At 39.3% G+C, this 12735-nt stretch overlaps 2 protein-coding genes across 2 annotated transcripts in view; both read right to left on the reverse strand.

The window, feature by feature from the left end:
- The window catches only part of LOC307246176 (ribose-phosphate pyrophosphokinase 2), a 30785-nt gene extending 25992 nt beyond the window's left edge, over positions 1 to 4793 (reverse strand). Inside the window, exon 1 of the mRNA XM_080022016.1 lies at positions 4505 to 4793. Coding sequence (XP_079878142.1) covers positions 4505 to 4626 — 122 coding nt within the window. The 5' untranslated portion in view covers positions 4627 to 4793. The remainder of the gene's footprint in view (positions 1 to 4504) is intronic.
- Positions 4794 to 10989: 6196 nt separating this feature from the next.
- LOC307247693 (histone deacetylase 4-like) overlaps positions 10990 to 12735 on the reverse strand; it is a gene marked incomplete at its 5' end in the record, with an annotated part of 35783 nt that continues 34037 nt past the window's right edge. Inside the window, 2 exons of the mRNA XM_080023816.1 lie at positions 10990 to 11221; positions 12034 to 12178. Coding sequence (XP_079879942.1) covers positions 11179 to 11221; positions 12034 to 12178 — 188 coding nt within the window. The 3' untranslated portion in view covers positions 10990 to 11178. The remainder of the gene's footprint in view (positions 11222 to 12033; positions 12179 to 12735) is intronic.

Raw genomic sequence — 12735 nt, forward strand, 5'->3', positions numbered from 1 at the left:
GAAAAGCGCCCTAGGTGGCCGTCTATAGTAAGAGCCAACATTTATACATGACTTATAAAAATACACAATCGAATGGCGACTTCAGCATTTGAACAGTGATTTTTTTTTTTTTTAATATTTAGACTTAATTCCTGCAGCCCTACTCCGTTTCAATGTAGATGCTATCATTTGGACAATCTGTGTCAGCAACGGACGTACAATCTGAATTGGTTTAGTTTTTTTCCCCCGGTTCTCAGAGACCTGTTTCCACCTCCCTGCCCCTCCTGGACAGACTCTGTTCCCTCCACTGACCGAGGAGAGCCCCCGCCCCCGGACGCAATAACCCTAACCCCTGGGCCAGAAGTGACATCGCCGTCCGTCTTCATTCTGTCCTCAGCTCGTCTGTCTAAACATCATTGGAGACGTTAAACTTCAAATTGTGAAATTTCTCAACTTTCAATGGATAAGTGAGTTAAGTGAATCTTTTCTTTATTTTCAACCATTTGCTTTTCATGACATTCACATTTGGAGTCTGTCTATGAACGTGAGTTTAGCGTTTGTTTATATGTCCCACATCAGCTTCTGGCTTGAGTACACGTGCGTGGTGGACGCATACCAGGCTTGGTAATGAAATATTTTCACAAAATACATCTTTTGAATGGACCTCTATGGGGATCTGTGCTCCAGTTTACGCTTTGCATCCAGAAAAATAGAGCTGAGTCCAAAAAACCGTGAGGGGTTTAGAAGCCTCGCGGTATGGCGCTTCTGCTCGGTGTGACCTTACACATTGATTAACATGGAAACATATCTGAAGCGTTGGAGTGTCACTTTTGTGATGCTGACGTGACGCTTCTGGTGTGGCCCAGGGGTAACCCAATGTTATTAAATCAGTGTGATCATTTTCAACCTGTGCTACACTGCCTACGGAGAATGAGCATTACATACTTCCATTCAGAGTTGTTCCGACAATTCACAGTAAATTTACGGAAACACTTTTACGGAACATCGAGACCAGAGTCCATTCCCACATGACGGCAATATGGAACATTGCCAGTAGATTTATGGCTTTCAGTGGTGCCAGATACCACAGGACACCATAAGAGGTCTTGTGGAGTTCATGTCTTGACGGGTCAGAGCTGTTTTGGCGGCACAAAAGGGACCTACACAAAATTAGCTGTTACTAATGGTGGTTTTAATGTTGTGGCTGATCGGTGTGTATAGTGTTTCAGTTCAGTGGTAGCAGTAACTCACTAGCCGATAGTGACGTTCACGGGTGTGGTAAACATTTCCATGGTACCAATCAGGGACATCGCTGTCACACACTTATAATAAATTATACTTCGCTCATGATTGTGAGAGGGGGGGGGGGGGGGGGGGGTCAGGCCAAAAATCATCTTGATAATCCTGTCTATCAAGACTATAACAGGCAGGGAACAAGGAATCTCAAATAAAAAGTCAACGCCAGAACTATGACCGCTGAAGCACCAAGTGCTAGCGGCAACTAAATAAAGGGAAACGCTATTTACACAGTCATAGTTTCGGGCCGAGCCATGTGTTTGACGCGCTGTGTAAATGAAGGTTTCCATTTATTTAGTCAGCAACCAGTTCTAAAGGTTAGTGTCAGGCCCTGTCATGTATATTGTTACTCCTTATTTAGTTGCCGATGCCACATAAGAGAAACATACTTATGGTGTTGACCGGTTGTTTAAGGTTTCTTGTTCCCACTGAGTGTTGCCTTCACTACATGTAGATGTACAGGACTGACAAACTTTTGCAGCTGGTTGCCAAAGTGGCAACCAGTTCTAAAAGTAAGTGCTGGGCCCTGTCATGTATTTAGATTAGATTCGCAGGTATTAGATTAAACTAATTGTCATTGCACAGAGTAAAAGTACTGAGGCAACAAAATGCGTTTCTCTGCATTTTACCATCCTAGCACTTACGTATCTAGGAGCAGTGGGCTGCCATACAGTGGTGCCTGGGGAGCAGTTAGGGGGTTAAGTGACTTGCCCAAGGACACATCAGCACGCTACCATTCCGATGCTACATGGGAGCTTCTAGTGTTGACTTGTTATTTAATGTTTCTAAGTTTTATAAATGGTTACCAAGACGGCAACCATGCAGCTTTTTAATCACCTTATGTTTGGGTGAGATCAATAGACACATCAATTGATAGATTTATGAACTGACAACGAGGCATACCGTACTGTATACTGTACATATGGAAAGTGGTTGAAAATGGGGCAACCAGGCCGCATAAGATGGCCCAAGCCTAGCTGCCCGTGACAACTGTTATTGTCGGGCTCCTGATACATTAGTGGTCAGAGTCTCTCGGTGCGATTATGAAGCGATCAGTGGATTGGTGGTTGACAACAGGATAAACAGACCGCACAATATTGCTTGACAATGGCCCAAATCTGGTGTCCTAGGACAAGTTTGCCAGGCTCTGCACTGATGACCCAATGTGCTTCGTCTAAAGTATGAATAAAATCATATAGGATAAAATAAACAGGAAGAATAAAGAGAAGCCTTGTGTGTAGCTCCGCCCCCTGGAGGGTTTGGACAAATTGAGTGCATGTGACTAACATTCACATACAGGTTAGTGCACGTGAGAGCCTCAGCGCCTCCAACAGGACTGTGCATGCTACAGGAAGGGGTCATCAGTGTTTTACCGACTCCAATGTCTTTCCCCCCATTGTTACTGACCAGACTGTTTTTCCAATCAGTTCCCCTCATTGATTTGCACTGTAGTCATCACCAGAGACCAATACAACTGATTTCAGTGCTGTATCGTGTAACTCGATTTTAAGTAGTTGCTTTGCCAAAGTTGCCATTTTGTCAAACTGCTGCTGATTCTCTTTAAGTGGAGACAAGAGCAAGATTTAACTTCAATATGGTTTTAGGAACTGCAGATGTATAGCAATGATTCTGTCTAAGAAGTCCAAATAATGACCAGGATGTCCGGCTTTAATATGTATAGAAATATGTTTATTGATATTTTCTGGATCTGTTTCTTCCACCACCAACTAGTTGCGAATGTTCCTAGTTTTATTTTTAAGTTTTAAATCATATTCATTATCGTACAAAACCTTTTCCAAAAAAACACATGGTCAACTAGGGCCCCTAAAAGTCTTATGAGTCCCCTGAGAGTCCAATCATCGGTCGGAAACCGCGAGTAGACCGATTCTTCGAGTCGAGCAGTTTTTTTTTGTCAGTCAGTGTGCACAACAATAACAGGATAAAACTGATAGAAGCTTACAAAATGCACAGGGATAACAGTTCAATAGGGAATTATAAATAAGGGAGATCATATATTTCTTCTGCGAATCGTCCGAGTCCGGACGTGAACAGGCTCTCTCCTGGACACGACTCGTAGACTCGTTAAGATTATTTTCTGCTCATAGGGCTTGGGATCGGAGAGGGAATTTAAAATAAAAAGGCACACTACTACATCGCCGTCGCGCGCATTGTAGGTGCCGTCGGAGAGCGAGACAGGTGCTCAAAATGCGGCCCGATCGTTTTTACAAACAAACCATTTGTTGTTTTTTTTGCAAAACGGCGACCTTATTCACAGTCATTTATACAGAAGCGCTTAGTTCCAGGTCCAGAGAGTAGAACACCCTGCTATGTTTTGGCTCCAGCCGAGGAACCGCTCATTAATTACGCTGCTGTTCTCGTCCCAAACAGCAAATCACGTGAAATAAAGCTACATTTTAAAATCCACCCCATTCCGCAAGCTTTTATAATTGAATTTAAAATATCACCAACAGGCGCAAACAAATAAGCCAAAGCGATTTAATCAAGGAGCGAAAATAACTTTTTCAGTCGTTTTATTGAACCTCCGCCGTCCTTTCTGCACATTTTATTAATATTACAAAAATGTCCTTATGGACTTGTTTTTATTATTATTTATTCAGTGTTTGTTGGTGTCTTTTTTAAAGGCAAAACAGGAGGATAGAACAAACGAAAACAAACAAAAAAAAAACACTGGGGAAGATCACATTCTGGGCTGGTCGACCATCAAATATCGCGGTGGGTTTTTTTTTTGAGATCCTCGATAATTTCACGGTATTTTTGGGATGAACGTTGGATGTTGCAACCAATCAGTTTGAAGCATCGATTAGAACGTTTGAACAGTCTACGAAGTTCAGGAAACTGCATAAAGACTATATATAACTATATCGCGATAATACGATAACCAAACTCACCAGACGATATATATTCTAACATCGGGATGTATCGATATTATATCAGTATATCGCTACGCTTGAGGTCGGTGCTAGCAGCTTAGCTCGCCTGCTAGCCCACAGTGTTTACATGTGGCGGGCTGGTCACGTGTTGGCTCCGCTAGCTTCAGTTAGCCTGGTGCTAGCCCACGCACATGTGATTTAGCGCCCGCGCCACTTCCACCACCACCCTCAAAAAAACAAAATAAACTCCACCCGGTTAACTTTTACACCGGACTGCGATCGGAACGCAGAGTAGAAAGCCTCCACCCGGGTTACCTCGTGTTAAACGCTCCACCCACCATGTCTCCTGGTTGCTGAACTTCTTGGTGATCACCTTCCCCAGCTCCAGCCCAAGGCGGTCCGCCACTCTCTGGGACAGGTCGTGGTGCGAGCTACCGCTGAAAAGCACGATGTTCGGCATGACTCCGCCGGGGGAAAGCACTTTAATTCGCCGAGGGAGGAATTAAAGGAATAGGGGAGGAGGAGAAGGAAAAAAAAAAAAAAAAACAACCAGGGTCCCGAGCTGTGGAACGTTGCCGCCCCGGCGGAGGGTGAGTTCGAGCGGGGAAGAAGCGAGAGAGCAGCGGGCTGAGGAGAGCGGAGCCAGAGCGGAAGGAAAACCCGGAAGAGCCCTCACCTTATTGGACGGTAGGAGTTTATTGACGTAGACGTGGACACGCCCACCACCCTGTTGTCACGCCCACCGCCCGCTCAGTCACAAGAAGTCCATTTTCTAGTTTGCCGCTGGGTTTTAATTTCATAAAGAGAATAATTTAAAAAGCCTGAGGCCTCAAGTGACACAATAAGAAACAACAACCCCAACATATCTGACATGTATGGAGAAAATGAATAAAACATATATATTTACAGATTTAAACAACTGTATCATTTTGTTTTGTTTTGTTTATTTAGCACTGTTCAAAATGTTCTATTTTTGGTAACATTCACACATTTTTCAATATAAATATATTATATATATATATATATATATATATCATATAAATAGAACATTTTGAACAGTGCTATAAAATATATATTTTTAATTAAACAAAACAAAAAATGATATATTTGTTTAAATCTGTAAATATATATGTTTCATTTATTTTCTCCATACATGTCAGATATATTGGGGTTTTTTTTTTTTTATTGTGTCATCTGAGGCCTCAGGCTTTTTAAATTATTCTCTTTATGAAATTAAAACCCAGCGGCAAACTAGAAAATTGACTTCTTGTGACTATTTATATATATATATATATATATATATATATATATATATATCTATATATATATATTCCCACTGATTCAAGATTCAAGAGGTTTATTTGTCACATACATATACATATTTTCATACATATATGCAGTGAAACGTCAATGCATTCCCATTTTCATTTGTCTGTTGTACTTTTTGATTTTCCATTTGTTTATATGTATGTGACAAATAATCTCTTGAACTTGAAGTTTCCCGTCCCGTGTCAATATAGCATTTTGAATTTAAATCGAATTGACTTAAGAGAGGGGGTTAAATGGCAGATAAGTGTTTCTCAGCGCCGCCTACTGGTTGGAATCAGCACAAAGCTGCAGGGATATTAGAGTTCAGAGGACGCCCCTCCTCAATCCCCGCCCACTGCTTGTTTACGCTGCAGTAGTAGGCTAAAGTTGTTGTTTTTGTAATCTCTACAGTCTGTCTATTACAGTAACACATGCTTTTTTTTAGTTACTTTATTTTGTCATATTTTGTCCATGTTGATCCCATGTTAAAGCAATGGTGCTTCCACCCTTTCAAACGGAATCAACAAAAAAAAAAATGTAAAAGTGTTAAATATCATCAGGAAAATGGTCAGTAATGAAAAATGTGTACAGACTAGTAAACAGGATGGAACTCAATTCCTACACCTTCATGGTTCTTTAAACCTGAATTGAAGAAGAAGAAGAAGAAGAAGACGAAATCAGTTGTATATGTATAATGTTATGACATATTATATATGTAATACTGTATTTCAAATATGTAACATATTTAGTTATATATGTAATATATATATTATACATCATATATGGTTATATATTATTATTTATTCTGCATATATATTTAAAGTATAATATTATATAATAATTTATATATAATATATACATTTATTAACCTTCATGAAGATAAACTGTGATTTCCACTCAATATGGTAAACATCCCCAACAGATCAAAAGCCTTTTGGTATTTTTCCAAAATATATTTTACAGATTAATTTGGAGATGAAGAAGAAAGAAAGAAAATTAACATTGCTTGTTTTTTCTTCTTTTTATCAATAGATAAACAGACAAACAACAAAGAAAGAAAGAACAAAATAATAATGATAACATTTAGTCCATTTTTACATGTAAACCAGGGTTTGCTCTGGGACCACAGTGTTGTTGTTTTTTTTTTGTTTTTTGTTTTTTTAATCCTTCGTTTTCTAGAACATTCTTTGGGAGTCGGTTCTTTTTAAGGTAATAATTCGGTTCTTTTTGCACATGAGTCGTTTTTCCTTCCCAGCCGCCGGGAACTCTGGGAAGTGGTTTCCACTGTGAACACTGTACGTCAACGAGCAGCATGCGCACGTACAAAACCATGCAGATACGGAGTAGAAGCTCCAGAAGTTTTTTAAATTCAACATCCTCAAATTTAATATCCTCAAATCAAATGTTTTTCCAAATCAAATATCTTTCAAATCAAACATCTTCCAGTCAATTTTGTTCAAATCAAATATCTTCAAATCAAATACTCCCAATTCGAATATCTTTCAAATCAAATATCCTCAAATCAAAATTCTTAATATCAATTATCTCCAAATCAAATATCTTTAAAATCAAATATCTTCAAATCAAATATCCTCAAACCAAATATCCTCAACTCAAAATATCTTAATATCAAATATCTTCAAATTAAATATCTTCAAATCAAATATCTTCAACTCAAATATCTTCAAATCAAATATCTTTCAAATCAAATATCCTCAAATCAAATATCTTAATAAATATCTTCAAATCAAATATCCTTAAATCAAATATCCTCAACTGAAATATCTTAATATCTTCAAATCAAATATCTTTAAATCACGTATCTTCAAATCAATTATCCTCAAATCAAATATCTTTGAATCACATATCTTCAAATTAAATATCCTTAAATCAAATATTTTCAAATCAAATATCCTTAAATCAAATATCTTTCAATCAAATACCATTACATCAAATATCCCAAATGAAATATCTTCAGATAAAATATATTCAAATGAAATATCTTCAAGTCAAATATCATCAAATCAAATATCTTCAAGTCAAATATATTCAAGTCAAATATCTTCAAATAATTCATCCAATTTTTTTAAATATTAAATTGTTCCAATGTGGAATAATCATCATGGTGAGAAATAAATTGGTCTCACTTCACTTTTTTTGTCTTTAGAATGAGATAAGATAAATTGAGACAACATTTTATTAATCTCTGGGGGGGAATTTGTGAAATAATAGAATAAATTCAGATTAACTCTGGCTGAGCACAAAAAAAAATAATCAGTAAACTTCTCATTTTCAATAATCTTCACATGTGGACACCGTCTCTAAAACAAGATGTCCGCCCCCTCCGTCAACAGTGGAAACGCGCATAAGTGTCTCAGACGTGCACATCCTGAAAAATCACAACCAACTGCCCAAAAAAACTAATAAAAAAACAACAGAAAAACACTGAAAGTGCTGCTTTTTTTAATGTAGAAGTTCACAGTGTAACGCCCTCTAGTGGTGATCAGTGGACACGCACCATCACTTGTAAATAAAATGTATTTAAAGGGGACCAATTATGCTCCTTTTCAACAGGTTACTATAGATCTCTGAGGTCCCAAAAACATGTTTTGAAAGGTTTTTTTTCTGGAAATACCACTCGGATTATGCATTCTAGCCATTCTTACATGCCTCAAAATCCCTCCTGTTCCTGACGGTCTGTTTCAGTGTGTGTGGCTTTAAACTAAAATGTGCTGCTGCTGCCCAGGCCCCCCTCTGGAACTGGTTGCCCCAGTTGTGTGAGCCATTTGGGTTCGAGCGTGAGTAGTGGGGTTCCGTTGTATGAAGTGCGTAAACTTTCACTCATTTCACCTTAGCGGTCCACCAAAATTTGTTTTCTGAACAAATTTGAGGCGAGAAATAAGCAATGCATTCGCTAAATCATCACTCATATTAGGTCTACAAGGCCTCATTTAAAAGTTTGTTCCGACTTTCGTAAGGCAAGGGCACTGCTGCACTGCCGGACGGCGCTTTTTGTCGTTCGATTCAATTAGGAAACGTCGGAAAATCAAATCAAATAAATCAAATCAATACATCTACAATATCAAAACCACATTCGTTTCGACTGAAGAAACGCAAAGCAGGTGCAGCCTTAAGTCCATCTACCGCAAATTTTTTTTTTTTTTCTAAATAAACATACAGCAGAATTATTTTTTAAATACTTACATTTCCATCGCTTGCAGTTTCTTCACGGAGAGTTGGTATTAACTCCTCTTTCTTTTGAAAGATTTGTGCTGGTCTGTAAGCCAACAGAGCAGTTCCCATGCTTAGGGGGTCCGGTGGCGCTTGGTAGTTCTCCAGCCGTGGGTGGAGTTACTCAGATGGGGGGCATTTCTAATTCTACTGAGGCCCCATGTGACATTGGAAGAAGACGCAAATCTGAACGGCTTGTTGAATCACATGTTTACTGAACCGACAGCTCACAACAAACTGACTGAGTCGTCTTATTTCACAGTTTGTGTGTGAGTAGACCCATCAGAGACCCGAATGTATGTGCACAAGCACTGAAAAATTGAGTTTTTCATAATAGGTCCCCTTTAATTTCTTGCTTTTTCCATAAAAAAAATAATATTACATTTCTTGCTTTTTTCATTAAAAAAAAAAAAAAAAAAAAAACCTCCAACACATTTTTGAAATACACCAAGGAAACCGTCGAAAGGTCTGTAAAACATGAAAGGAAAATAACTTCCACTAGATTTTCCATAAATACAAGAAAGAAAGAAAGATTTTTAACACCAACATGGAGTGTGTGAATGTCATTGTGATAGAAAAGAGAGATTTAAAAAACTGGATGAAAAGTTAGAAAAAAATAAAAACGAGATAAGAGAAGCTAACAAGATAACGACTGGATGTGTCAAATGGAAATGATACGTATTTAGGTCCCAAACAGACGATAAGTCGCTAATTCACCCCAAAGATAATCGTTTCAGTTCAATGTACACGTCTAAACGTCCCAAAAAAGGATTTCCCTTCAAAATGGCCGACAGGTCGCTAATATCGGCAAGAACGACCCGGAGAGCGCCTCTAGTGGTGAAAAAAGGGAACTGGATGCAAACTTCATGCTTTGGCGTCTCTTGCTTAAATTCCTTCATTTTATTGTTTGTTTGTTTTTTTTTTTTAATTATTTTCGGATTAAACATTCTGCGAAAAATAGTTCCATCCAAGTGCATGCTGGGAGAATTTTTTTTTTTTTGTTTTTTTGTTTTTTTTTACAAAGCCACGACTCAGCGTTTTTGTTTCTTTTAAAGGGAAAGCTACATTAATTGCTGAACCTTTTCCGAGTTTCTTTTTTTTCCCTCCGTTTTAACGTGACACCTCCCGGTTAATTCCTTTATCTTAAAGCAACGTCTTTTTTTTTTTTTTTTTTTTTTTTACAGAAAAATAGATCCATGAGAGAGAGAGAGAGAGAGAGAGAGAGCGAGAGAGCGAGAGAAGCCACGTTTCCCGGTAAAACATGCTGAGAGATTGTTCCACTTTTCCATCCTTTTTCTTTTTCACGTTTTCCATTTTTTTGTATTTTCCGGCTTTCCCTTCGCCACAAAAATAACAATTTGATTCTCATTAATAATCATCATTTGACTTAAGGCAATCTCCTTTTTCCTGAACAATCCCCAAATCCAAGGCACTCTGACCTGCGACCACATCGTCCAACGTCTGAATCCTCCAGCCAAATGAAAAGTCACACAGTGAAGCTCGTCCGCTGAAGTACAGCCGTTAGCTAGCTAACGGCCTCGTGTCAGAGAAAGAAAACAGAACTATTTCGAGTAAAGAGTCTAAAAAGTCTCCGACCGACTGAGCGTCCATCCAGAGCGGCCACGTTTGACCAGCAGGGGGCAGACCTTTGAGTGTCTGCTAAGTACAACCACTCGCTCGCTAGCTAACTAGCTAACAGCCTCAGAGGAAAAAAAACAACAACATTTTGAGTAAAGAGTCTCAGACCGAGCGACTGAGCGTCCGTCCAGAGTGTCCACGTTTTGCCAGAAGTTGGCAGACATTTACAATGTCTGCTACAGTAGAACCGCTAGCTCCGCCTCTGGCAGCCGCCCCACAACCTCATTTTGTGGCAAAATAAAAAAACAAAAAAAAAAAAAAAAAAATATTTTGAGGAAAGAGGCTGAAAAGTCTCAGACCGACCGACTGTTCCACCGTTTGGCCAGCAGGGGGCAGAGCTTTCTGCAGCCCAGTTGTTTTCCTCCCGCTTTTCCCGCCACTTGTGCTCTTCCTCCTCACATGTCGTCACTTAGCTTTGCTAGCTAGTTAGCTGCCCAGGGGCTAACCATCAGGGAGTCCGGGCGGATGGTGGGATGGGGGGCGGGGCTAAATGAGTATCGGGCCGGTGCTCTGTTGCTAGGCAACGCCGAGCGGTTCAATGTCTCCCCACCTCGCCGCCCCCCCAATTCAGTCCACCAGTTGTCCCGATGTCTCCTGACTCCTGATTGGCTCCGTACGCCGAGGCCGAGCCGCCCCCCTTCCTCCCCCGAGCGACATGTGTGTGTAGGGGGGGAGTGTGGGCGGGGCGGGGGAGGAGGGTGGGGGGTGGGGGGGTGGGGTGGGGGGCGGGGTCTAAATGAAGGGATTTAGTCGACACTCGGAGAGACTCCAAGAGGGCGTTTCCCCTCCGCAGAGGTCAAAGGTTGACGGTGCGACACCTTCGCGGTTGCCTCGGTTACAGTGGCTCCTCCTCCTCCATCGGCTCCTCCTCCTCCTGCCTGTGGGCGCAAAGAGAGGCCACCAGAGGCCACCGGTGAGACCAGTAGCGGCTACTCACCAGACTTAATAAGAGCGGGCTGCACCAACAAGGATTCAATCCCAGCTCATCTATTAATCCATTTTTCATTGAATGAATCATTTTTAAATTTAATTTAAATTTTTTAATTGAATTTGAATCCTGGTTTTAACTCGTCCTTATTATAATCCCACTATTTCCCATGACTTTCAACTAAGATTTTAACTCAGATCAGAGATTCGCTTTAAACGGACACAAATGGCAGGTGGGGTTTTTGAGGTGGAGAGAATTGTTGATATCAGTTGGCTTATGACTAATAAGTTAGCGTTTTTTGTCGACACTGTTAATAAACACCGTTGCTCAACTCACATAATCCAAATCAACTTGTAACCTACATGTGGATTTTAATCTTATTTATTATTCATTATATATTTATATATTATTTGGTATTATATTATAATCATTTATTCAAATTCAAATATTAATCATTTTATTTTATTAACCCTTAAAGTATATTTGGCTAGCAAACCCTGGTTTAAATTACATTTAGATATGATTTAATTAATTACTCTGATTGTAGGTTCACTCATTTAAGATTTAATTTAATCTCATTTAAACATCTCGGACTCATTTTGAACTAAGAGCCGTCAATCAAAAAACAGGATTTATATGATCAATCTGAATCATCCTTTTTTAATTAAAAAAATAATAATAATTAACCCTTGTTGGTGCAACCCAGCCTAATTATGTTGTTTTGGTTTTTTTTCTCGACTTTTCGGACTTTTCTGTACGTACTGGGCGTCGGTGGCGTTGCTATTGGCGACGGACAGTGAGGCCATGGCGCTGACGGCCTCGGCCTCCTCCGAGTCGCCTCGCTTGTCCTCGCGCAGGGAGAGAGCGAGCCGGGGGGCGGAGCCTTGCACCGAGCCCCAGTACTTACCTGGAGGAGGGGAGGGGTTGAAAAGGAGAAACAGGAGAAAAGTTAAGTTAAGTTAAGTCCCGTGGAGATTGATCGGATCTATTGGGGTGTTTCTCTGATCGGCCACATCTGACACGCCCCCTTTCAATACATTACAGTGGATTGTACATTAACAATGGATTTTTCAAAACTAAGAATCAAACTAAGAATGGATTTGTGTTCATAATAATAAAAATTAAGGTACAAATAAGATTTATTATTTAGCATGTTATTATTATTTATTATGGTACTTTGTGATTTCCGTCCTTAAAAAGTCAGCTGAATATAGAAATTCAAGTGATAAACTGAGGCAAAGATAACCAAAAATAAATAATATTTCACAGATATACTATTATATTTAATATTATTTTAATATTATATTTTGAATATTTTTTAACCCATATTTTTTATTAATATTTTTGTCAACTTAAAAAATGATCAAATTGGAAAAAAATAATTAAAACATGTAAGGAATGATCAAATTTGAATGTCCCAGGTGAAGTGTATAAACACTAAATATTGCTGAAATGGAAAACGTT

The sequence above is a fragment of the Zeus faber genome (genome assembly GCF_960531495.2).
Source record: "Zeus faber genome assembly, chromosome: 2".
Classification (NCBI taxonomy): Eukaryota; Metazoa; Chordata; class Actinopteri; order Zeiformes; family Zeidae; genus Zeus; species Zeus faber.